Source organism: Chrysochloris asiatica, unplaced genomic scaffold (genome assembly GCF_000296735.1).
Source record: "Chrysochloris asiatica unplaced genomic scaffold, ChrAsi1.0 scaffold00006, whole genome shotgun sequence".
NCBI classification, from domain to species: Eukaryota; Metazoa; Chordata; class Mammalia; order Afrosoricida; family Chrysochloridae; genus Chrysochloris; species Chrysochloris asiatica.
The window spans coordinates 2,764,054-2,788,848 of NW_006408524.1; the positions used below are offsets into that span (position 1 = coordinate 2,764,054).

General features: G+C 42.5%; 1 protein-coding gene across 1 annotated transcript in view; it reads left to right on the top strand.

Moving 5' to 3' along the window:
- The window catches only part of ADCY1 (adenylate cyclase 1 (brain)), a 274,296-nt gene that overhangs the window by 165,258 nt on the left and 84,243 nt on the right, over positions 1–24,795 (top strand). Inside the window, exons 9-11 of the mRNA XM_006832260.1 lie at positions 6,064–6,258; positions 6,500–6,597; positions 7,553–7,637. Coding sequence (XP_006832323.1) covers positions 6,064–6,258; positions 6,500–6,597; positions 7,553–7,637 — 378 coding nt within the window. The remainder of the gene's footprint in view (positions 1–6,063; positions 6,259–6,499; positions 6,598–7,552; positions 7,638–24,795) is intronic.

Below are 24,795 nucleotides of genomic sequence, written 5' to 3' on the forward strand. Positions count from 1 at the left end.
CCACCCTCTGGAAATTTTGATGATATAGGTGTTGGACCTCTTGAATTGGTCTAATTCATTCTTATATTTTGTCTCTTTCTATTTTCTCCATTTTCTGAATTCTTCAACTTGATCTTCTGACACTTTGAGTTTTTCTTTTCCATAACCACACTAAATTCCCCCCCTCCCCAGCTCTGACTAAAGAATATATTTTTCCCCTAGTATCTCACTAATGGTACAAATGGAAGATGTTTGTTATTGTTACTTTTAAGTTTTTCCTCTCCAGAAGAGTTTTAGTTTTTTTCTGAGCAACTTTTCTTGTTGTTGTCATTATCTGTTTCCCATGCTGCTGCTGTGTGTTGTAGAGTCAGTGCCAGCTCATAGCTCTTCTGCATAGAGTTCCTCAAGCTGGAAATCTTGACAGGAAGAGAAAGCCTCATCTTTCTCCCCCAGAGAGGCCAGGGGACTCCAACTGCTGACTCTGGTTTCCAGCCCAGTGTGTGACCTACTACATCACCAGGGCACCTTTCTGTCTTCCGTGATGTTGTTGTTAAGTGTCATCGAATCTGCCCCAGTTCATAGTGATCCTGTAGAGCGTGCGTGAGGAGCAGCTTGTGGATTTGAACTGCAGACCTTGTGGTTCACAATCCAGTCCTAAACCCTTACTTTTCTGTTCTTGATTCAGAATGCAGGGTTAGGAAATTGAATGGAAGCCCCAAGCTTGTGGGTATAGCTTTGCAGCTCTGGCCTTACTGCTGGACGATATGGGTAGGCAGTGAACCGGGGTGTCAGGGTCTCTAGTCTTTCTTTGTCTGCTGGTAAAATCCTCCTGGGTTGACTTCTCATCTTCTGTTAGGAGATGGAGGTGGGGGACTTGGAACAAATATCTAGAGTTGTGGGGCAAAGTCCCAAGGGAAGGCAGGTCTTGGCATTGTGTTTCTAAGCAGCTACATGAACCACATGGGTCTTGTGTTGAAGCCTAGACCAGAGACCTGCTATCCCTGCTGGAAAAGAACTCTCCGGTCTTCTCTAGAAGCCAGGAGGGCAGTCTCCCAGGAGCCTGGATTAGAACTCTTAAGGCTCAAATGCTTCTTAAACAGCTCTACATCACCCTCCATATTTTACCTCCGCTTTCAGCTCTGTTTCCATAGGTAGCTGCAACACCTGAGACTTTTGGAAAAAAAAATTTTTTTAATTTTTGTGTGTGAATTGAGTGGTGAAAGTTTACAGGGCAGAGCATCAGTTTTACATTCAACAAATCATATACTTTGTTTCATTATAATGATTATAATCCCCTCCATGTACCATCAGTTAACATTATTTCTCTCTATTCATTTTAGTTTTTTTTTTCACCCAACACTCAGGCATATATAATAATTTAAACCTCCAAAAGGCATGTTCTGCAAGTCTGCCTCCTGGCCGCCAGTTCTCAATCCCTCTTTTCCCATGAATCTAGAGTCCTCAACTGCTCCTTCTATCTCTCCATATCATCATCTCTGCCTCCGTCTCTGGTGTGGCTATTTCTCTGAATAAGGTCCCACATTCCACCTGGTCTCTTCTCCCTTGATGGCCCTAGGTCCTGTGTTCCTGGAATGTAAGATTAATTACTGCTTCAGTTTTTTTGTTATTTTTCAAAAAATGTTTTGTTGTGATTTATATGATAGTTTACATGGGAGAACATTAGTTTTACATTCATCCTATCATACATCGTTTCACTGCCATGGTTACAATCCCCTCCATGCATCACCAACCAACCAAAGGGTATATACCCTGCAAGCCTGCCCTCCGGTCATCAGCACACAGCTCCTCTCTGTCTCTGGGTCTAGAGTTCCTAGCCGCTCCATCTCTCCATGTCATCATCTCTGTCTCCAACTCTGGCGTCACTGTTTGTCTGGGTAGGGTCCCACACTCTGCTTTTCTCCCTTGATGGTCCCAGGGACCTCCACTCCTGGACTGCAAAATCAATCACTCCCCTCCTTTTGCTACAAAATGTCTACCTTTACATTTCCAACCCTCACAGTCAGTCCTGATAACAATTATTCACTATTGTAACACAAGAGACCTATCCCCATCTCCTTTCATCACCCCCGCCCAAACACATTGGATCCTACTCAGTTACTCCATCGTTTTTGTTACAAAACTTCTACTTTTACAACTGTGACAGTCTCAATCATGATAACAATTACTCATTATTGAATCATAAGGATCTTATCCCCATCTCTTTTCACCAGACCTATCTAGATAAGATGAACAGTGGGGACCCTTCCTTCCCCCACATACTGTTAAACTAAACTCCCTTTTGAAAACTTGTAAGCCAGTGACTTCATGCCTTTATCACCCCCTCATTTTAAGTAGCCAATGTCTAAGTTGCCTATCCCTATGTACCCTGTATACAGAGGGGATAGCATTGATACTTGATATTAAGACTCCTTCCCTCTCTGTTGGTATTTTGAGCTACTACCTCCATGAATATAGGTCAAGTTCATCAAATTGTAGTAATTTATCCTCATTTCATTTATCAAAAATTGTTTTGTTTTGTTTTTTTCTTTTTTATCTTCCTTTAGTCGAGTTTGATTATCAAGCCTTCAAGGCTAGGTCATATGGATACTATCTGCAAATTTGGGTGCTCTTAAAGATTCTTAGAATGCTCCACTGCCTACCAAGTATTTCAAGGCCTTGAATTAATCCATTTTCAATTTTTAAAATTGCCGCTGCTGCTTTCTTCACTTTTGTTTTCAAGGCTTTATGGGTTTAATTCCTTTTAAAGAAATTTCATCACCTGTAGTTTCAGAGGATTTTCAGGAAGTGGCAAAATTCGGCTGACTCTCACTCATGGTGACTTCTGTCTCAAGGTTTTTTATGAATTTGATTGTAAACACACTTATTAGAATTTTACCCAAAAGTTCTTTAAAAACTAGGTTTATGGTATATTACATTAAATAAGATTGGTCTTGACTTTTGCCAGGCATCTGGGAGAGCTTCCTTCTCAAGATATTTAACAATAAATAAATAAATAAATAATAGTAATTTAGGGTGTTTCCAGTGACGGTTTCTACAGAAGTATAGATTCTCATTCAATGGTGTCTACACAAATGATTCTGTGACATTGGTAAAAGTCACTTTGGTGAACTTCACAATATGTGAACATTCACATTTCCATTCTGGTTGTTCCTCTTCCAGTAATCTAGTCTCCCTGCATCCTCACATTCTCATCTTTGTTTTAAAGGAATTGCTGCCCATTTAGCCTCGTTATTATGATTTTTTAAAGGATCACAGTACTCACGTGCTATTCTTTATTTTGTGAGACAATCTGTTATTTAAAAGGTAACAGTCATGTAGTTTCAGTTCAAGGGTTAAAGAATATTTCAAGGTAATCGTCTCAGGGAGTCCTCTAGTCTCAAGCCTGGGTGTTTGGCTTTAGTCTACTTTCTCTTTTTGGAATTTTGGTTCTGTTCCATAGTTTTCTCCCATTCTACCTGCTGAAGACCTTTTAGCTAAATGCTTGGCTTATGGCTTGTACTCATTGCAAGTAGTATGAATTGTGGTCTCAAGGGGACTGGCATGTGTATGTGAATTCCCAATGGGAGTTTACCCCATCCATTCAGAGCCAGATCTAGCACAGGCAAACTTCTCTACTGTGTCCCATTCGTTATTTCCTGAGCTTAGAGCCTTTCAGGGCTCTTAAATTCATTTAGGGGTCTTTGATCTGACTTATACACTTTGCCGTTAAGTTGGTATTGACTCATAGAGATGTTATGCACAGCAGAGTGAAACACTGCCCAGTCCTAGGCCAACCTCACAATTGTTGCTACACTTGAGCCCATTGCTGCTACCACTGTGCCAATCCATCTTGTTTGGGATCTTCCTCTTTTTCACTGACCCTCCATTTTACCAAGCATGAGGCCCTACTTCAGAGACTGAACCCTCCTTATAATATGTCCGAAGTATGAGAGATGAAGTCTGGCCTTCCTGGCTTCCAAGGACCGTTATGGCTGTACTTTTTCCAACACAGATTTTGTTTGTTCTCTTGGCAGTCCAGGGTAGTTTCAGTATTCTCCCCCAATGTCATAACTCAAATGCATCAAATCTTCTACGATCGTCCGTATTCACTGTTGAACTTTTGCATGCATAGGAGGTTATTGAAAATACCATGACTTGGGTCAGGCATAAACTGACATCTATGCTCTCTCCCTTCCTCCTGTGCCTCCAGCTCTACCAAGGCAATACACTTCTTGTCTATAGTTAACATTTTGAATAGGGTTTCTGAGGAGTGGCTGGTGGGTTTGAACTGCCGACCTTGTGGTCGGTCCAGTGCATGATCCTGCAGTACTATAAAGATTCCTGCCTAGAAAACCCTACTGGACAGCCATTCTCTTTCACATGGGATTACTAAGAGTTGAAATTGAATCCACGGCTGCTAACAACTATAATCCTAGTCAGAGATTTAAATATCACCAAAGCTGGCCCAGTTGGATCCCAGCAGGAAGTAGGAGCCATGCCCCTTGCCAGTCCTGGTCCTGTGACGACAACACAGTCTCTGTTTTAATAGCCTTGATGTGGCGCTGTAGGATAAGCACTGGATTGGTAACTAGAGAGAGGACAATTGAAACCCACTTGCTTCTCTTGGAAACCCTATGTAGTGTTACTATGAGTCGGAACCAACTTGATAGCACACAACAGTATTGACAGTAAATTTGTCCCTTCTAGAATCTGTATCCAAGAGCCCCCCAATTCCTTTTGTTTTTTAAATGCTGTTGTCTTTCTCCTCAAACTTACAAATGCCTAAATATGCTTACTTAAAAAAATATCAGAGTAATATGTACATATGAAAAGCCCTGTTTACCGTTTTGTGTTTCCTTCCAGAAAGTAATTTATGTATGGCCATGCATGTATCATAATATTAACACATCACCCTATTGTACAGTGTGACTTTTCACTCAATAATAGCTATTGGAGGCAGTTCCTTACCAGCGGCTAAGGTTTTACTCATGTTTTAACTGGCGATATAACCTTCCATTGTAGTCACAACAAGGTACTAAATCCACAGGAATGGATTTAGCTTGTAGCTTGTTCATAGACAGGAATTTTATTTCTATATTTTGTCCCAGTGACCACTGATTGGTACTATGAGCTTCCTTTTTGTACTTGTATCTTAGTGAACTTTTGATTAAGTATCACCAGGAATGATTTGTGGTGAACTTGCAGAACTAAAGGATCTGCGTAGTTTAATTTGCGATGTGGTGATGCTAGTTGCTGTTGAGTCACCGTAAATTCAACAGCATTTTTTTTATAACAGAACTAAACATTGACTTGTCCTGCGCATATTTATGACTATTGTTGTTGTGTGCCGTGAGTTGGGTCTGACTCACAGTGACCCTGTAGAGAGGGCTTCCTAGTTGTAAATGCACATGGGAGCAGAAAGCCCCATCTTTCTCTCTTGGAGTGTGTACTTACAGTCTCTTTTCTGGAACCAAAGAGGTAGCATCTTTTCAATTTTCTTGTTTCCTCCTCAAACTTATGAAACATCATTTAATGAACCCTCTTCTACCAGATCGAACTGACTCCACTGCACTTAACAACAACTTCTACCAGATCATTCCTGGTAGTTTCAAAACTTTGTTTTTCTCTGTTGTCAAGGGAGTCCTTTCATGTCTTAGTAGATGAAGCAGGAGCCGAGATGAGCACTCTGTTCCTCAGTCTCTTTTGGAAGTAAGAGTGTGGTTCACCTGCTCTGACCGAGGGCTTCTCTCGTCATGTGTAGGGTGCTTGTGTGTGTGTGTGTGTGTGTGTGAAAGCAGGTATCTGCTCGGTGTGTGCACTGCTCTCATCCTTCACCACGATGATCTCCTCAGCATAGCACTTCTGGGGAAGTACTGCTTCCTTCTCATGTTACAAACAGGGCAGCGGAGTGTGTCAATGACTTCCTTAAGAGCACACCTCTAGAAAGTGGCATGGCTTTCATTGTATCTCAGATTCCCAGATCCTAAATTGTTCATCGGCTGAGGATAGAGATTATAAGGTGAGTAGAGCTCTTTTCTTCAACAAGTGGAGGATTTGACGTCTTTATTTTCATGGCGGCTGCAGCGGAGAACATTGAGAACAGCCTCCGAGAAACTGAAAAGCCGGTCATCTTTCTCTACCAATGTTGTCTACACCACACCCAGCACTCGTGTCAACAAGTACCTCAGTCGCCTCTTGGAAGCCCGGCAAACAGATGTAGAGATGGCGGACTTGAACTTCTTCACCTTGAAGTACAAGCACATTGAACGGGAACGAAAGGTTAGTGACTCAGGGCCACAAGTGTAAGTCAAAATCCCAGAGGGTCAACCCAGACGGTTGCTGCTTTTTCCTTTGAGTAAGGATAGCATCCTCCCCAGAAAATGTGCTGAGTGTGTGTGGGTCTGCCTTTGCATTGTGAATGGAATGAAGGCTCACAGTGTGCCAGGTGTTTTTGAGACTGTGCATGTCCCTTCGTGGTTTGTGGCCCTCATTTAGCGTTCGGCCTTTCTCTCTCACACAGTACCACCAACTTCCAGATGAGTACTTCACCAGCGCTGTTGTTCTCTCCCTCGTTCTAGCTGCCTTACTCGGGCTGGTCTGCCTTCTCGTAATCCCACCGTAAGTGCCAGCCTTGCTTCTCTCCATCACAGGAGAAGGCCCTCAGGAAGCCTGTGTTTCTGGGGTTGGCGGTGTGTTTTCTAAGTTCACTGCCCATGGTTGCTCTAGCTAAAGTGCTGTTGTGTGGCAGCGTTTGGGGAAGATATGCCAATCACACACAAATTCTCTATTTAATCAACAGAGTTCCACAAGCCTCAATGACAAAAGTGCGCCACTGCTTGCTTTTCACTTGTAAGCTCACATTTATGCTGTTTTAAGACACAGATATTTCCCGTTTCTCCATCAAGATGCAAGATGCACTATTAACTGAACAATGGCTTTTGCAGCAGAAACCAGTCCACTAAATGGATTTGTTGCTGCCCCGGTGCATGTCACTTTCAATGAGAAACATTCAAATGAGAAGAAACACCTCTTCTTCAACTGGAATATATATAAATATATATATATATGTAGCAATTTCAACAAAATTTAATCCTCAGCTAACTGAAGTAGTTTGGCAGCTTTTGTTTTCTGGTAAGGAAGACACAGAAATCTCTGCCTCTCACTTTTCGTCCAGATATACCATTTTCCTAATAGACTTCTGAGGAGAATAATATCTCCCTCAAGTTCCCAGAAAACAGATGGAAGCCACCCCAGCCCTACTGTGTAGGACATCACTCTGGGGACTCTGAACACACCTCCCAGTGTTCCCTGGGAGGAATGGGGCCTCTAGCAAAGTTGGTGGTTCTCAGGCTGGACTGAGATCTTGATGATGGGTGGAGGTCGGGTGAGATGGGGTGGCTATTAGGAGTCCTTGTGTGCCCTATTGTAGGGTACAACCCATCACAGGCAAGTCCCCAAAGATTTGGTGGCAGGCAGCCTTCCTGGGAGGGGCTCTCTGAGATGTGTTGGGAGGGAGAGGAGGTGGCAGACTTGGCCCCCAGCCAGCAGCGCCCCATGTTTTCTGTATCTCTAGGAACCTGCTTGTCCTGGTCCTGCTTGTGTTCTGCATTTGCTTCTTGGTGGCATGTATCATGTATCTGCGTGTCACACAAGTCCAGGTAAGTGCATGGCTCTGTCACCTTCTCAGAATGGCGAAAGTGGCAGGTAGAGCAGGTCTGCTCTTTGGGTCAGTGTGGTGTGGTTACACCATGCTGGGTCTTCAGTCATACCTGGTGTACACAAGAAGGGAGCTGATGTCTTTCAAGGTTGTGACCAGGTGCTCCAGGAGTGGGCATCTCACAAGGGCACAGGAAACAAATGTGTTTTTATGAGTTCAGTTCATGGACTCAACAGGCAAGAGCAAGTGATGGTATTTTTCTAGGAGGGCTGTCTATAATTTAGATCCTAGCACTAGTCCTGGTGTGGCATTGTGGGAGAAAGCACTGTACCTCAAGGTTGTTTGAATTATAAGGTTGGTGGTTCAAACTCACCAGCTGCTCCTTGGACACCTTATACAGGGTTGCTATGAGTTAGAACTGACTCGAGGCACTTAACAACAGCAACAACAACAACTAATTCTTCACTTGGTTTTGGTCTCGTGGGTGTTTAGAGCAGAGAGTTGGAATTTGAAACCTTGAAGAACTTGTGGCTCTTTAGAAAAATCAATTTTCTAGACCTACATTCCTTTGCCTGAGTCCCTGAGTGTTATATATGGTTAAGCACTTGGCTGCTAACTAAAAGGTTGGTGGTTCAAACCCACCCAGAAGCACATCAGAGGAAAGGCCTGCCAGTCTGCTTCTATACTGTTCCAGCCATGAAAACCGTAGACTTGGAGCCCACTCTGCTCTGACACACACAGCGGCTATGAGTCAAACAGATTCCGCTACAAATGGTTTGGCTTCTTTGTATTTGTTGTTTGCATTCCCTCTTTTACCTTTCTTTTTCCATGTCCCATCCTCCCCAATGTACCCTCTATTGTCACATTTAATTGACCCAGTGTTGTGTGTGCATACTTGTTGAAAACATCAATTTCTTGGAGAGATCAAATCTAATTTTACTAACTGATCTTTTCAATTATCCATAAATCATTTCTTGATTTTTTTTCTTCAGTTTGGTAAACATACATTTATTTCATATTATTATTATTACTTTAAGTTTTTATTGTGAATTAAGTGGCAGTTTACATGGGAGACCATTGGTTTTACACTCTTCATATCACTCTTCATTTCATTGCAGTGATTACAGCCTCCTCCATGCATCATCATTCAACAGTATTTGCTTCTGTTCCCTCTGGTTGTTTTTTCTTTTTTCTTTTGATGTACACCAAAACACTCAGGAATATATAATCATTCAAACAACCAAAGGGCACATTCTGCAAGCCTGCCTCCTGCCTGCCAGCACACAGCCTTTCTCTTTCCATGAGTCTAGAGTCCTCAGCTGCTCCCTCTCTCCATGCCCTCATCTCTCCCTCCATCTCTGGTGTTGCTGCTTCTCTGAATAGGGTCACTTCTTGATTTTTTTTAAAGATAAAAAGATACCATGTCTTTAGACCAGATTCCCGGCTCACTCACATTTAAAGGGTGAGTGGTATTTGGAATGGTAAGCATTAAAATGATCGGCTTTAAGTAGAATTGTTTATTCATATAATTTTAAGTGAAAACATGATAAATAGGTGATTACTAAAGTCTCTCACAGCTTTCCCCAGGATTGGGGACCCGTGTATCTAGTTCTGTCTCAATAGCATGAGCTATGCAGAAAGCAGGACTCACCATTAGGGGAAACAGCAACTCCAGAACCATAGCTGCACCATTTGAGCCCACAGTAGAGGGCTGCCAGGAACAGTTGGTTTCTTGCATAGATTTCTCACACCTCTGCTGGTTCCATGGTTGTTAAGTGCTGTTGAGTCAATTCCAACTCATAGTGACCCTGTATCGGATTTCCAAGGAGTGGCTAGTGAGTTTAAACCACTGACCTCGTGGTTCAGACAAACCATGTATTTAAAAATATCCCTCTTTATTACACTGCTCTAAATAGTTGTCTAAATAAATCACCACACACACTCAATTTATATGTTGAACAAATGATCCCGAGAAGTTGGATTATATGCAGAAGAACTTGGCTTCAAGATTGAAGGAAGATTCATTAATATGCAGATGACACAACCTTCCTGTTGAAAACAAAAAGGATTTGAAGTGCTTACTGACTACAGCCTTCAATATGGATTGCACCTCAATGTAAATAAAATGAAAATTTCCATAACTGGACCAGTAAATAATATCATATGGGGAAAAGATTGAGTTATCTAAGAATTAATTTAGTGTAGATCCACAACCAGTGCTCATGCAAATGCAGTCAAGAATTTGATGATGTATTGCGTTAAGCAACTCTGCTGCAAAAGAACTCATTAAAGTGTTAAAGAGTAAAGATGTCACTTTGAGGACTAAGGTGGTCTTGACCCAAGCCATGGTATTTTCAATAGTTTTATATGCATGTTAAAGTTGGACAATGAATAAGAAAGGCCATAGAAGAATCAATGCATTTTGAATTATGGTGTTGACAAAAAATATTGAAAGTACCATGGACTGCCAGAAGAACAAATAAATCTGACTTGGAAGAAGTACTGCTAGAATGTTCTTTAGAATTAAATGTGGTGAGACTTAATCTCTTATATTTTGAACATGATGCTAGAAAGGACCAGTCCCTGGAGAAGGACATCATGCTTGGTAAGGTGGAGGGTCAGCAAAAAAGAGGAAGACCCTCGCAATGAAATGGATTAGCACAGTGCCTATAACAGTGTGCTCAAACTTCATAATAATTATGAGGGTGGCACAGGACTGGACAGTGTTTCGTTCTGCTATGCATGGGGTCACTATGAGTTGGAACCAAATTGATGGAACCCAACAACAAAAACAAATGATATCCACCAACCATACAAAGGAATTTAAAGATAATAGATTTTTTCCAAGATTATTTTGAAGCCCCGTCTTATACCTCATGAATAATGGAAGCATCATTTCCCAGTGCCTTACCTGGATGTATTAGGGTTGGCCTTCTATGTTGTTGCTGTTAATTTCCATCAAGTCAGCTCTGACTTTTGGGGACCCCATGAACAAGAGAACAGAATGTTGTGGGGTCCTGGGCTATTGTGATTCTCTGCATGCTCGAGCCCATCTTTGCAAGTGTTACAGTGCCCTCCAATATAGGGGACTCATTGTTCAGCGTAGGTTTCTCAGTGGCTAATTTTTTGTGGTATAAAGCCAGACTTTCCTCCCTAGTCTGTGTTAGTCTGGAAGCTCCACTGAAACATGTCGACCATGAATGACCCTGACAACATTGGAAATACTGGTAACATAGTTCTCAGCATCATGGCAACACACAAGGCACTGTGGTACCACAAACCAGCAGATGGGACTCCGTCTGATTTCTTCGGATGCACTCTACCACGGCTCAGTACACTTTCTGGCCTTCTTTTCTCTGAAGAGGACACACGTTTTGTTCTCCGATTTGCTCTGCATCTCCCCGGGGTTTGGGCTGGTCACATCATTGCCTCATTTGTAGAACCAGCTCCAGATGCCCACGTTCTGTTGGTGCAGAGTGCTTTGTGAAAGCCCCTCCCTGTCAGCGCTCTGTGCATCTGCGTCCTCAGCATGCTTTGAAGATGTTAGAAACAGCTCACTGGGTTGTTGCTTAGCTAATTGTATGTCATGTTCCTAGGGAAATTTTCCATTTGTTCACATCAGAACAGCAGTTTTTTACAAACTGAGGAACACTGGTAGTGTAGGCGGTTCAAATCTACCAGCTGCTCCACCGGAGAAAGATGAGGCTTTCTGCTCTTATAAAGATTTAAAGCTTCAGAAACGTTGAACTTGTACTGCCAGCCCATTCTCAGGCTGGCTTGCCCCCAGGAGGTAGGATGTCAGTAGTTCACACTTAACATACCCCTCCCACCCCACCCCCCACCCCCACACACACATCCAACATACACACTGCCTGGTAGGAATGGGACGTCTCTCCCACTTCTCAGGTAAACGAAGGACTTCTTCTCAGTAGTCCCTGGCACCTTGCCCTATATCAATAGGGTTCCAACAGAGACACAGAGCCACTAGGATATATGTTGTGTGCACCACACGTAAAGGACTCCACAAAGGAATTTGACTTGTAGAGCTGTGCTTTGAAATCTCAGGGCACCAAGAGGAGGTGTGAGGTAAGCTGGGGCGGGCAGGGAGCAGGGGCAGCGGAAGCAAGGACTCACGTTCCCTACCACACTCCTTGACACTCTTCCATCCTCCAACCACTGGCCTGTCCCAAAGCCTTTCCCACATTTTGGGTGTTTGTTATGACAGCTCCCTACTTCAAGCACCAAAATCTGGGTGTCCTGGTGTGGTGCTGTAGGATAAGCACTAGACCACAAGCTTGGTTTGAACCACAAGGTTGGCAGTTCAGACCCACCAGCTGTTCCTCAGAAATCCTATATGGGGTTACTATGAGTGAGAACCAACAACAAGAGTGTCAAATCATCACAAATTTAGTGACATTAAAAACAAAAACACCCATTTATGAACTCATAGTGCTATACGTCAAAATTCTCCTTAGAACGTCACAAGACCCAAGTCAAGATATCAACCTGGATTTTATCAGGAGGCTCTGGGCATGAACTTGCTTCCAGTCTCGTACAGGTTGTTGTCAGACTTCCGTTCCTGGAAGTTGTATCCCTGAGGCCCTGTGTCCTTGCTGGCTGCCAGCTGTCCCACTCTCACTAGGCCTTGCACATGGCCGCCTCCATCTGCCAGCCAGCAATGGAGGGGATGCTGAGTCCTTCTCCTGCTGCAGACCGTCTGACTTCCTTTTGTGCCACCAGTGGGAGAAAACTCTGCCACTAAAGGGCTCATGTGACTAGATGCTGTCTAACTGTGTAATATTCTGATTAACCCAAAGTCAACTGATTAGTAATATTGTTGTTGTTAAGTGCTGTCAAGTTGGTATCAACTCACAGCAACCATGTATAGGGTTTTTGAGGAGCAACTGATGAGTTTGAACTGCTAACCTTGAGATTCAAACTGACCTTGTGGTCCTATGGCGCCACACTAGTCATATTGGTGGTAGTGGTGGTTGTGTGCCATGGAGTTGGCTCATAGCGACCCTGTATAGGGTTTCTGAGGTTGTAAATCTTTATGGGAGCAGAAAGTCTCATCTATCTCCCATAGAATGACTGGTGGTATCAAACTACTGACTTTGAGGTTAGCAGCCCAACTCATAACCACTACACTACTAGAGCTCCTTCCAGTAACATTGTTGTGCCGTGGAGTTGGTTCCCACTCAGACAACCCTGTACAGGGTTTCCGAGGCTGTAAATCTTTATGGGAGCAGAAAGCCTCATCTTTCTCCTGCGGAACAGTTGGTAGTTTCGAACTTTTGACCCTGAGAATAGCATCCCGATTCGTAATCACTACACTACCAGAGCTCCTTGTTTTTCATGTAACATCATCACTGACCTGCCATCTTCTCATAGTCACAGGCTGAGGAATTAGAGCAGAAATCTTGGCAGATCATTTAAAAATTATGCCTTTTACAAATGTACTACATAAATAGTTGTTAAGTGCCATCAAGTTGATTCTGACTCATAGTGACCCTGTATAGGCTTTTCAAGGAGTGGCTAATGGCTTTGAACCACCAACCTTATAGTTAGTCATCCAGTGCTGATCTTGCAGTGCCACACCCTTGTATTAATTCTCTATAACCAACACACTAAGAAAGTTTTTAATGTGTGGACAAAATTTTATTTTGAGGTTTTGGAACGATCTTAAATTTTCCTACAAATTATTGAACTCATATTGCAGTTCTATTTGCAGGTTGTTTTTGTTTTGTTTTGTTTTTTATGTGCAAAGTCAGGAAGCAAGTGCTGCCTGTGTTGACTGCCGACTCAGAACAGTGTTACCCCAGAGCTCAGGTTGCCACCTGCCGGTACTCTAACTGAGCTTCCAAAAGATTTCCCCACCTTTCATTCTATAATCATTCAAACAACCAAATGGCACACTCTGCAAGCCTACCACCTGGCCGCCAGCACACAGCCTTTCTCTTTCTGTGAGTCTAGAGTCCTCAGCTGCTCCCTTTCTCCATGTCCTCATCTCTGTCTCCATCTCTGGTGTCACTACTTCTCTGCATAGGGTGTCCCATGTTCAGCTCATGCTCTTCTCCTTTGATGGTCCTAGGGTCCTCTGTTCCTGGACTGTAAGATTAACTACTTCCCCTCTTTCTGTTACAAAACTTCTATCTTTATAGTGGTGACAATCCCAACTAGTCAAGATAACAATTACTCACTATTGAATCATAAGAATCTTATCCCCATCTCCTTTTTTTTTCTTGTTTAATCTTATTTACTTAGTGAATTTAACAATTTAAAAAGTGACTAAGCAACCCAGTATAGGGTTTTCCAAGGAGCGGCTGGTTCAAGCTCACCAGCTGCTCCTCAGAAAATCCTATACAGACAGGGTCACTAAAATGTGGAACCCACTCAATGGTACTTAATGACAAATACAATGTACTTTATTTAACACATGCAATTTAAGCTTAACAATAAACTTAAAAGTGCTACAAAAAACTGATGACTGATGATGTGCTTTGTAAAGTAAAATATCATATAATATGCAATAAAGCAAAAAAAAAAAAAAAAAAAAAACTGGGGAAGGGGCCCTTTCTTGATTCAAAAGTCCAATTAAAAAAAACTTAGAAAAATGGTTTCTATGATGAGAATACTATAATTTGGAGGGGAGGTGGAGCACGGAGGGGAGTAATTGCTTTTCCTTTGGCTTACTGATGTAATCAACAGTTTAAAGTCACTAAATTTGTTATGAAACAGGAGCAGCTCCTGCAGTAAGTCGTATTCTGAGAAAAATACTGCAGAAACTTTAGTAATCTTCCCACTCTTCACTCAGTTCTCCTTCACAATGTTCTGTTGAACTTCCCATTTAAAAGTGTTGAAGTCATTTGTAGTTCAGAGGGATAGTATAGACTTTTTCATTTTATTAGCTGAAATGGTAGTTTCAGTATTAAAAATCAGTATCTTCTGTATCCCAACTCAGGAAGCAGCAAGCAATATTGTGGGAGAGAGTTGCCTCCAAGGTTCAGATTGCCAGTCTGCACACAACAAACAGGAACATGGGAGGGTGTGGACTGAAGACGCTGTCGGTGTTGCCATGGAATCCATTGTTGTAATCTTTCAATTACTCACTGCTGCCATGGAATCCATTGTTGTAATCTTTCAATTACTCACTGCAATATGGAAGTACCTTTTTCCCCAGTTAGTCTAGTCTTACTGGAAGCTTTTCATTAACACCTTGTTCCTCTGGACACATTTGGGGCACAACATATTGTTCTCCAGGTGGGGAGGTGGAAAATTGCAGGCAGGTAACAGGAAGAGAGCACATACTCTCCCTGGCTTTTCAGGAATCCAGACTTGTCCGACATGAAATTGTAGGTGAACCCAACCACTTGTGATTGCAGGGAGACTTCTTCCATGTACCATACACCACCTGACACCACAAGTCTCTTGTGCTGTATTATCTTCCTCTGGGACAGTATATTCAATGACGGTTTCCGGTTTCCCCCATCTCCTCAGTGGGAGGAGCAACTCCAGGAGAATCAGTCTCTCCAGAACTGACCTTTTCTTAATCTTTGGAGGCCTATTCCCCACGCACACATTTGATTTCTTTTTTACCCGTGTCTGGACCTTGGCTTCCTTTGCTGTGGCAGGAATATCCCTTAACTTTTGATCTGGGTAAGCATGCTCACAGAGTCTTCTATATGTTTCCAATATCTGCCCTTTGGAGCTCAGTTTTAATTTTGGCACCAGGCCCTCATGGTGTCACGATGAACCAGGTTAATGGGTGGCAGTTTTTCTGGTAGTGGAGGAACTGGAATCTTTTGACTTTTTTTGCCCATTACTGCCTTGTGCATTTTGTGAACAGGAAGCTTTTTCTTCTTTCAGAGTTCTTTTGATCGCATTAACTGAGGTTTTTGGCAAAGCTGATGTGCTTGGTTCATTAGCAGCCTGTTGTTCAGTTTCTAATGGCATAGGTTGAAATGTAAGGGTCACACACTCTGGCTTCTCTGTAGAGTTCCACTCTTTGCCTTTTGCATTCTCCATAGTCTCCAAAAGTAAAAGTTGGTATGAAAATCCTTCTTACTGACAAAATGACTCCTGGTATGGCGCTGTAGGATCACTGAACTGGGAACAGCCAAGTGGGCAGTTCAAACCCACCTGCGGCTCCTCGGAAACCACTTGGTCGTTGGGAGTAGGTTCCCTATAAGTTGGAATCAACTCTCTAACACTTAACAATAACTGAAATCTCCCCATCTCCTTTTACCAGACCCATCTAGACAAGATGAAAACTATTCAGTGGGGACTCTACCTTCCCCCACACACTCTGAAATTAAACTCCCTCTTCAAAACTTGTAAGCCAATTACTTCACGTCTTTATTGTTGTTATTGTTAGGTACCATTGAGTCAGTACTGATTCATAGCAACCCTGTCTATGCACAACAGAACGAAACTCTGCCTAACCTCACAATTGTTGTCATGCTTGAGCCCACTGATGCTGCCACTTTGCCAATCCATCTCGCTGGGGGTCTTCCTCTTTTTCTCTGACCCTCCACCTTACCAAACATGATATCCTTCTCCAGCGATTGGTCCCTCCTGACAATATGTCCGATGTATGAGAGACGAATCCTGGTCTCTAAGGAGCACTCTGGCTGCACTTTTCAACACAGATGTTTGTTCTTTTGGCAGCCCATGGTACTTTTGGTGTTCTCCTCCAACACCATAACTCAAAAGCATCAATTCTTCTATGGTCTTCCTTATTCACTGTCCAGCTTTCGCATGCATATGAGAGTATTAAAAATACCATGGCTTAGGTCAGGCACACCTTAGTCCTCAAGCTTACATCCTTGCTCTTCAACATTTCAAAAAGGTCTTGTTTAGAAGATTTTCCCAATGCACTATGTCATTTGATTTCTTGGCTGCTGCTTCCATCAGTGTTGATGGTTGATCCAAGAAAAATGAAGTCTTTGACAATTTCATTCTTTTCTCTATTGATAAGGATGTTGTTTATTGGTCTAGTGGTAAGGATTTTTGTTTTCTTTACATTGAGATGCAACCCATACCGAAAGCTATAGTCTGTGATCTTCAGCAGTAAATATTTTAAGTCCACTTGGCTTTCAGCAAGCACGATTGTATCATTTGCATATCACAGGTTGTTAATGAGTCTTCCTCCAATCTTGATGCCACCTTTTTCTTCATATAACCCAGCTTCTTGGATTATTTGCTGAGCATACAGGTTGAATAAGTATGGTGAAACAATACAATCCTGTTGCACACCTTTCCTAATTTTAAACCATTCAGTGTTCCCATGTTCTGTTTGAACAACTGCCTCTTGGTCCATGTATAGGTTCCTTAAGAACACAATTAAATGCTCTGGAATACTCCTACTTCGCAATGTTGTCCATAGCTTGTCATGGTCCACACAATCGAAGGCTTTTGTGTAGTCACTAAAGCTCAGGTAAACATCTTTCTGGTATTTTCTGCTTTCAGCCAAGATCCATTGGACATCAACAATGATACCCCTCATTCCATGTCCTCCTGTGAATCCAGCTTGAACTTCTGGAAGTTCTCTGTCAATGTATGATTGCAGCCATTTCTGTATTACCTTTAGCAAAACTTTACTCACATGGGATATCAAAGATAGATTCATACTTGGTACATTCCATGTTCTGATTACTAATGGATGTTTACAGCTGTTTCTCTTCATTTTGAGTTGTGCCCCATCAGCAAATGAAGGTCCCATGGACTTTACTCCTGCAGGCTTTACTCCATTCACGTCATCATGGTCAACTCTACTTTGAGGAGGCAGCTCTTCCCCAATTGCATTTTGAGTGCCTTCCAACCTGAGTAGCTCATTTTCTGACACTATCTCGACAGTGTTTCTCTGCTATTCATAAGGTTTTTCAGTGACTAAATATTCAAAAGTAGTTTGTCTCTCCTTCCTCATCTGTCTTCATCTGGAAACTCATTTGAAACCTGTGTACCATGGGTGACCCTGCTGGTATTTAAAATACCTGTGACATAGCTTCCAGAGTCACAGCAACTCACAAGCCATCACAGTTCAACAAACTACTGACAGATGAGTGGTGGTCATGCCTTTATGTTGTTGTTGTTGTTAAGTGCCGTCGAGTAGGTTCCGACCCATAAGCAATACTATATAGGGTTTCCGAGGAGCTGCTGGTGAGCTTGAACCACCGAGTTTGCAGTTCAAATGGTTTTGCAGTCTGGCGCATTAACCCACAGTGCCACAACAGGAGTCCCATGCCTTTACAGCCCCCTATTTTAGGTAGCTAATGTCTAAGTTGCCCATCTCTGTTAACCCTGCATACAAAGGGGATGGGATGAAGACTCCTTCCCTCTCAGTTGGAATTTTGAGGTGCCACATCCATAAGTATATGTCAAGTTCATTAAATGGTAGCAATTTACACTTGTTTCCTTCATCAATTTTTTTTATCTTCTAGTTGAGTTGTGATCATCAAGCCATCGATGCTAGGTCAGGTGGATACTATCTGCAAGTTTGGGCATTCTTGTGCATCTCCCCTCACTTCATATCAGCTGGATGCTTCAATCTCAGCTCTATCTAGTCCTCTGCGGCTATGTCCTTGTCTGTGGAACCCATTGTTTCCTTGCCACTGTGTCAATTCATTTCATTGGAAGTCTTCCTCTTTTTCACCGACCCTTCACTTTACCCAGCATGCTCTCCTTCTCCAGGGACTGGTTCTTCCTGATAACATGTCCAAAGTCTTAGAGATGAAGTCTTGTCATACTGGATTCTAAGGAGCATACTAGCTACACTTCTTCCAAGACAGATTTGTTTGTTCTTCTGGAATTTCATGATACTTTTAATATTCTTCTACCATTATTATTAGTAAGAAAATAGTTGTTGAGTAAATTAATCCATAATGAATCATTAAAGATTGATATATAAGAAAGTATTAGGTGGGTAATTACAATTTTCCTTGGTTGGTACCGACTTAAGACAGCCCAAAGAAGAGAGAATAGTTCCAGAGAGGTGAGTTTCAGGGGCTGTACTTATTGTACTTACTGCCATCAGATCAATTCAAACTCATAGTGACCCTTGAGGACAGAGTGGAACTGCCCCGCATGATTTTCCAGGCTATAACTCTTTCTGTAAGCAGAGCCCCACATCTTTCTCCTGTGGAATGGCTGGTGAGTTTGAACCTTTGTTTAGCATTTTGTCACTGTAGTACCAGTGTTCCTGTCTTTTGTACGTATTGGATATGAAGTGATCCATTGGAAATCATTTGTGTCTGGACATTTGAACCCAAATGGCAAAGTCACAAGACTTAGCCTGACAGGTTGCCATCTTAGTGTCCTCGGGTTGCCATAACAAAATACCACAAAGTGGGTAGTTTGAAAGGGCAGAAATTGATTCTCTCACAGTTTGGAGACTAAAAGTTCAAATCAGGGTCTGTAGCTATGTTGATTCCTTCTAGGGACATTAAAAGAAGAACTGTCCCCTACCTCTCCCCTAGTTTCCAGTGGCTGCCAGTCATCCTCGGTGTTTCCTTCTGCTAATAAATGCAAACAGATTCCTTTTTTATAATACGCTAGAAGGGTTAGGATCCAGCTAACTATTAACTGCTCACATATGCAAAGAAAAAGTCTTGTTTCTTCAAACATTTACAAGGATCAGAGTTCGGACTCCAGTGGTTCTTTTTGGGGGACACAACTCAACCCACAGCAGTTGCTTTCAGGCATTTCCATGCCGGAGTCAAGCAGACACCAGGCCTTCTGTCTGAGTTTCCCCTCTCTGCTCCTGGCAGTGCCACCACCCACTTTCAGATGTCCCCCTGAGAACCTTCCTCCCTCTGAGCTAGCTACTCTCCAGGAACATCCCACCTCCTTGGATAGCTCCACTCTGAGAGCATCCCGTCTGAGGATATTCCTCCTCCAAGGATATCCCCCTGGTGTAGTGCTGTAGGATAAGCACTGGACTGCTAACCACAAGGTTGATGGTTCAAACCAACCAGCTATTCTTTGGAAACCCTTTACAGGGTCACTGTGAGTCAGAACCAACCCAATGGCACTTACCACCACCAACAGGATATCTCACCTCTGATGATAGCATTCCTTCTAGCATATTCGCACTCTGAGACTATTCCCCATCTAAGAGCATCTTCTGCTGAGGAATCATGCAGCTGAAAAGTCCACCATCTGATACCATTCCCCCTCTGAGAACCACACTCTCGGAGTACTTTCCCTTTGGAGGATGTTGCCCCTTCAAGGACTTCTCCATCTGCAGACCGCCCCACATTCCCAGGACATGTTTGTGCAGCTTTGGCCAGTGGCCCTCCACACACCATCTTCTCTGGAGACTTCCACCTTCTACCAACTGTTGTGGAGTGAACTGTATCTCAAAAACTAGTGTTGTGACTCCTAACTTCTATGCCTGTGATTATCATTCCATTTAGGAAAGAGGAATCCTTGTTATGCTGCTGCTATTGCTGTGAAGTGCTGTTGAGTTGCTTCCTACTCATAATGACCCATATAGGGTTTCTGAGGAGCGGCTGGTGATTTTGAACCACTGACCTTGTGGTTAGAAGTCCAGTGCTTATCCTAAAGCACCACACCAGTATTCCTATCATTATGTTAATGTTAATGAGGTAGCTTGTTGTCACTAAGTGCGGTAGAGTCAGTTCTGACTCATAGTGACACTGCATAGGGTTTCCAAGGAGTAGCTGGTGAGCTTGACCTGCTCACTTTGTGGTTCATACTGACTTTGTAGTCCATTGCATTAACTCACAGCGCCACACCAGGATTCCAGAATTCGCATAGGGTGTGCCAGTCTATATTTTATACAAGTAGATATTTTATACAAGATATAAAAGAAGCAGAAAAAGCAAGCAGACTCCCATTTCTTTGTCAGTTTGTTGTGCTGTGGTGGCTTGTGCGTTGTGATTTTGGAAGCTGTGCTACCAGTATTTTAAATTCCAGTAGGGTCATTCATGGTGGAAAGGTTTCTGAATATCTTCCAGAATAAGACAAACTAGGAAGAAGGAGAGGCACACCACTGAAAACCGTATGAGTGCCAGCAAAACATTGTCAGATTAGCATGCCGGAAGACAAGCCCCTCAGGTTGGAAAGCACTCAAAATACGAAGGCACTCAAAATAGGAAAGAGCTGCCTCCTCAAAGTAAAGTTGACCTGAGTGACATGGATGGAGTAAAGCTTTCAGGACCTTCACTTGTTGACGGGAAGAAATGAGAAGAAACAGCTGCAAACATCTATTAATAATCTCAATGTGGAAGTTGTCAAAATGGAATGGAATGTATAAAGATAGATATTGTAGGCATTATAGTGAGCTTAAGTGGACTGGTATTGGCCATTTTGAATCAAACAATCATATGGTTTACTATGCTGGGAATGACAAACTGAAGAGGAATAATATTACATTCATTGTCAAAAAAAACAAAACAAAACCGTTTCCAGATCTATCTTGAAGTATATAATGCTATTTGTAATAGGATGATACCCATATACCTACATGGAAGACAAATTAATATCACTGTTACTCAAATTTATGCAACAACCACTAAAGCCAGTCATGATGAAACTGAAGAATTCTACAATTTCTGGTGTGGCACTGTAGGATCAGCACTGGACTACGACCAACAATGTCGACAGTTCAAACCCGCCAGCTACTCCTTGAAAACCCATTACACTGTCTCTATGAGTCAGAACAAACTTGAAGGCACCTAACAACAACAAAATCCATGTCAGTCCAAAATTGGTCAAACATACAAACAAAAATGCACTGGTAATTAGCAGTGATATTAATGCAAAAAATTTGAAACAAAGAGCAAGGATCTTTAGTTGGAAAATATGGCTTTAGTGATGGAAATGATGCTGACGATGACATGATAGCATTTGGGAAGACCAATGACTTATTCATTGCAAATAACATTTTTCACCAACATAAAAGGCACCTATACACCTGGACCTCATTGGATGGAATACACAGGAATCAGCTTCACAAAATCTCTTAGCTCTGTTTATCCTGGAATGTTGTGATTGCACCATTGTATTTGATTGACAGTTTTGCTGGATAGATGATTCTTGGTTGGCAGTTTTTTTCTTTTAGGGTTTTATATATGTCTCCCCATTGCCTTCTTGCCTCCATGGTTTCTGCTGAGAATTCAGAGCTTAATCTGATTTGCTTGCCTTTGTAGGTAACACTTCTCTTCCCTGGCTGCTTTTAAGATTCTCTCCTTGTCTTTGATTTTGGAGAGCTTGATGCCTCGGTGATTTTCTTTTGGGGTCTGTCCTTCCTGGGATTCATTCAGCTTCTTAAATGTTTATTTTCTCATCCTTCAAAATGTTATGAAAATTTTCTTCCAGAAGCTCTTCAACTATCTCTCCTGTGGACTTCTGTGATTCTTCCTGTTCTGGAATGCCAATAATTCTTAACTTATTCCTCTTCATGTTAACCAACATGAATCTTCAACTCTCTTCAGATTTTTTAGTCCTTTTTCTCTGCTTGCTCTTCTATCTTAGCAGTATTGAGAGATTTGTCTTCCAGCTTGCTGGTTCTGGATTCCATCTCTTCCATTTTACCCCTTTTCCCTTTCAGTGTATTGTCCATTTCTGATATTTCATTATTAATCATTTGGACTTCTTTTTGCAGGGTTTGAATTGTTTCCAATACCATATCTATCTTGTCTGATTGCTCCTGTAGCACTTTCTTGACTTCTTCCTTATTTTCTTCCACTCCTTTTTGGAGCATTTGAATTTGTTTCCATGTCATTCTTCTGAATTCCTTCTTAGGCAGATCCAGAGCCTACTCTTCTACTGGAAAGTCTGTGTCTGCTTCCAGCTCATTTGTCTCAGCTACTTTTTTCTGTTTTGGGACATGTGTTGAGATCTTTAATTGTGTTTTCTTGGACATTTTCAGCAGTTATGTGGGTTTTTAATGCTTAAATGGATGTATGTTGCTTTTTGTTAAGCTTGCTGAGCATCTCCTGGTGGATATGATCTGGAGATAGGCTTTGCTTTTCACGTGTAATGCCAAGCAGCTTGTTTTGGCTCTTGTCCAGATGGTGGGTTATTACAGGATATGCTTAGCTTGGCTATATGGGCACGGTTGCTGTCTCTGCTTGGTAAGGTAGGGGGAGAAAGCTCCAACCCCTGGGAGAAGAGTGAGGTCAAAAGGACCAAAGACAGAAACAATATAAAAGCAGAGACAGAAACCACCAATCAAAAACAAAAATAAAACTGATTGACACTGTCCACTGGCCTTTGCTGTGCAGGCAGGGATAAAGGATCCCACCCAGGTCACCTTTGGGGCTGGGTCCCAGAGTCAGATGTCATAAGAAGTAGCCTGTGGATTTCCTCTCTGTGTCATTGGAAAACTGTAGGTGCAATGATGGACTCTTTTGGGGGTGTGCTCCCGCCCACCTGAAGGTGTCTGGGCTGGGCAGTGAAGGTACGATTGGAGTGAAGAGGAAAGATAAGTGAAAAATGAAACGTGGAAGATGAAAAATCAGTCACACCTCTCCTTCCAGACGCACAGCTCTGCGATTTCTAGTGCTGGGTCACTGCCTCCACCTGGCTATGACCCCACCATCTGGCCTGAGGACTTCTGGTTGCTGGCCGCCACGGCTGGATGTATTCAGAAGTCACTATATTTTGCTTCCACAGGCAGATTTCTTCACAGGTGGTCATGGGAAACTGGCGCCTGAAACCTTAAACAAGATCCAAAGCTCCCCAGCTGTTCTGCGGACCACTCTTTCTCTGCCATTTTTTTTTTTTTTTTAATGGTTTCAGCAGACGAGCTTTCAGTATCTGTCTCTGCTTATCCGCCCCCAAACCAGAGGGCCTCTTGCCACTGTTTCTTGTATTACTGACTTACCTTCCCAACAACAAAAAAGATCCTCAGATAACCAGTGTCTCCCGAGTTTTGAGAATCACTGTATTATTCATTTCCATGTCTCAGGCTGGAGTGGGAAAGTACAGTCCCCAGCCCATAGGCCAGGGAACTGGGTCTCTGTGCTTTTACTGCCCATACCTCCGCCTTACCTCTCTCAGATGAAGGTGTTTAGTGAGGAAAGAACTGTGAGGCACTAGGGAGCGAGCATCAGGACATATGTCCCAGTAGCCAGGTTTTCTTTCTTGCCTGGATGCCTGGGGACTAACATCAGCTAGTGCTCATACAAGTAGTTGTTGAAAATTCCTCTTAAGAGAATGGGCCAAATTATCAGTGATTTGTGTCAACCAGTGCCAGTCCAACGTAACTGCCTTCTCTTGGCCTGTTTCTCCCCCCCGCCCCCCTCTGGGATTTGCATGGATAATAAAGGAATGGAACATGTTTAGGTTTTGTTTTGTTTTTTTTTAAAGTACCATACGGTCAAGAATCAATGGTATTGAAGGAAGAAGTCCAAGCAGCACTTAAAGCATTGGTAGAAGACAAGACTCCAGGAATTGATGGAATACGAATAGAAATCTTCCAACAAACATGCAGCACTGGGGACACTCACCTGTCTACATCAAGAAATATGGGAGACCTGACCAACTGAATGTAACAGATCCATATTTCTGCTCATTCCAAGAAGAGTGACCCAACAGAATGAAGAAATATTCTGATAATATCGTTCGTATCACATGCAAGTACATTTTTGCTGAAAATAATTAAAAAACGATTGTGGGAGTACATTGATAGGACGCTGCCAGAAAGTCAAGACAGATTCAGAGGAGGATGTCGGATATGGGATATTGTTGCTGATATTAGGTGAATCTTGGCTGAAAGCAGAGAATACCACTTGTGCTTTATTGACAAAGACATTCAACTCTGTGGATCATAACAAACTATGGACAATATTACGAAGAATGGATATTCTAGAATACTTCATTGTGATCATGAGGAACCTGTACATAGACCATGAGGCTGTTGTTAGAACAGAACAAGGGGACACGGAATGGTTTTAAATCAGGAAAGGTGTGCACCAGGACTGTATCCTTTCACCATACTATTCTATCTGTCTACTGAGTAAATAATCTGAGAAGTTGGATTGTACGAAGAAGGTCACATCAGGGTTGGAGGACTCACTGAAAACCTGCAATATACAGATGGCACAACCTTGCTAGCCAAAAGCAAAGAGAACCTAAAATACTTATGGGTAAAGATCAACGACTATAAACTTCAGTGTGGATTCACCTCAATG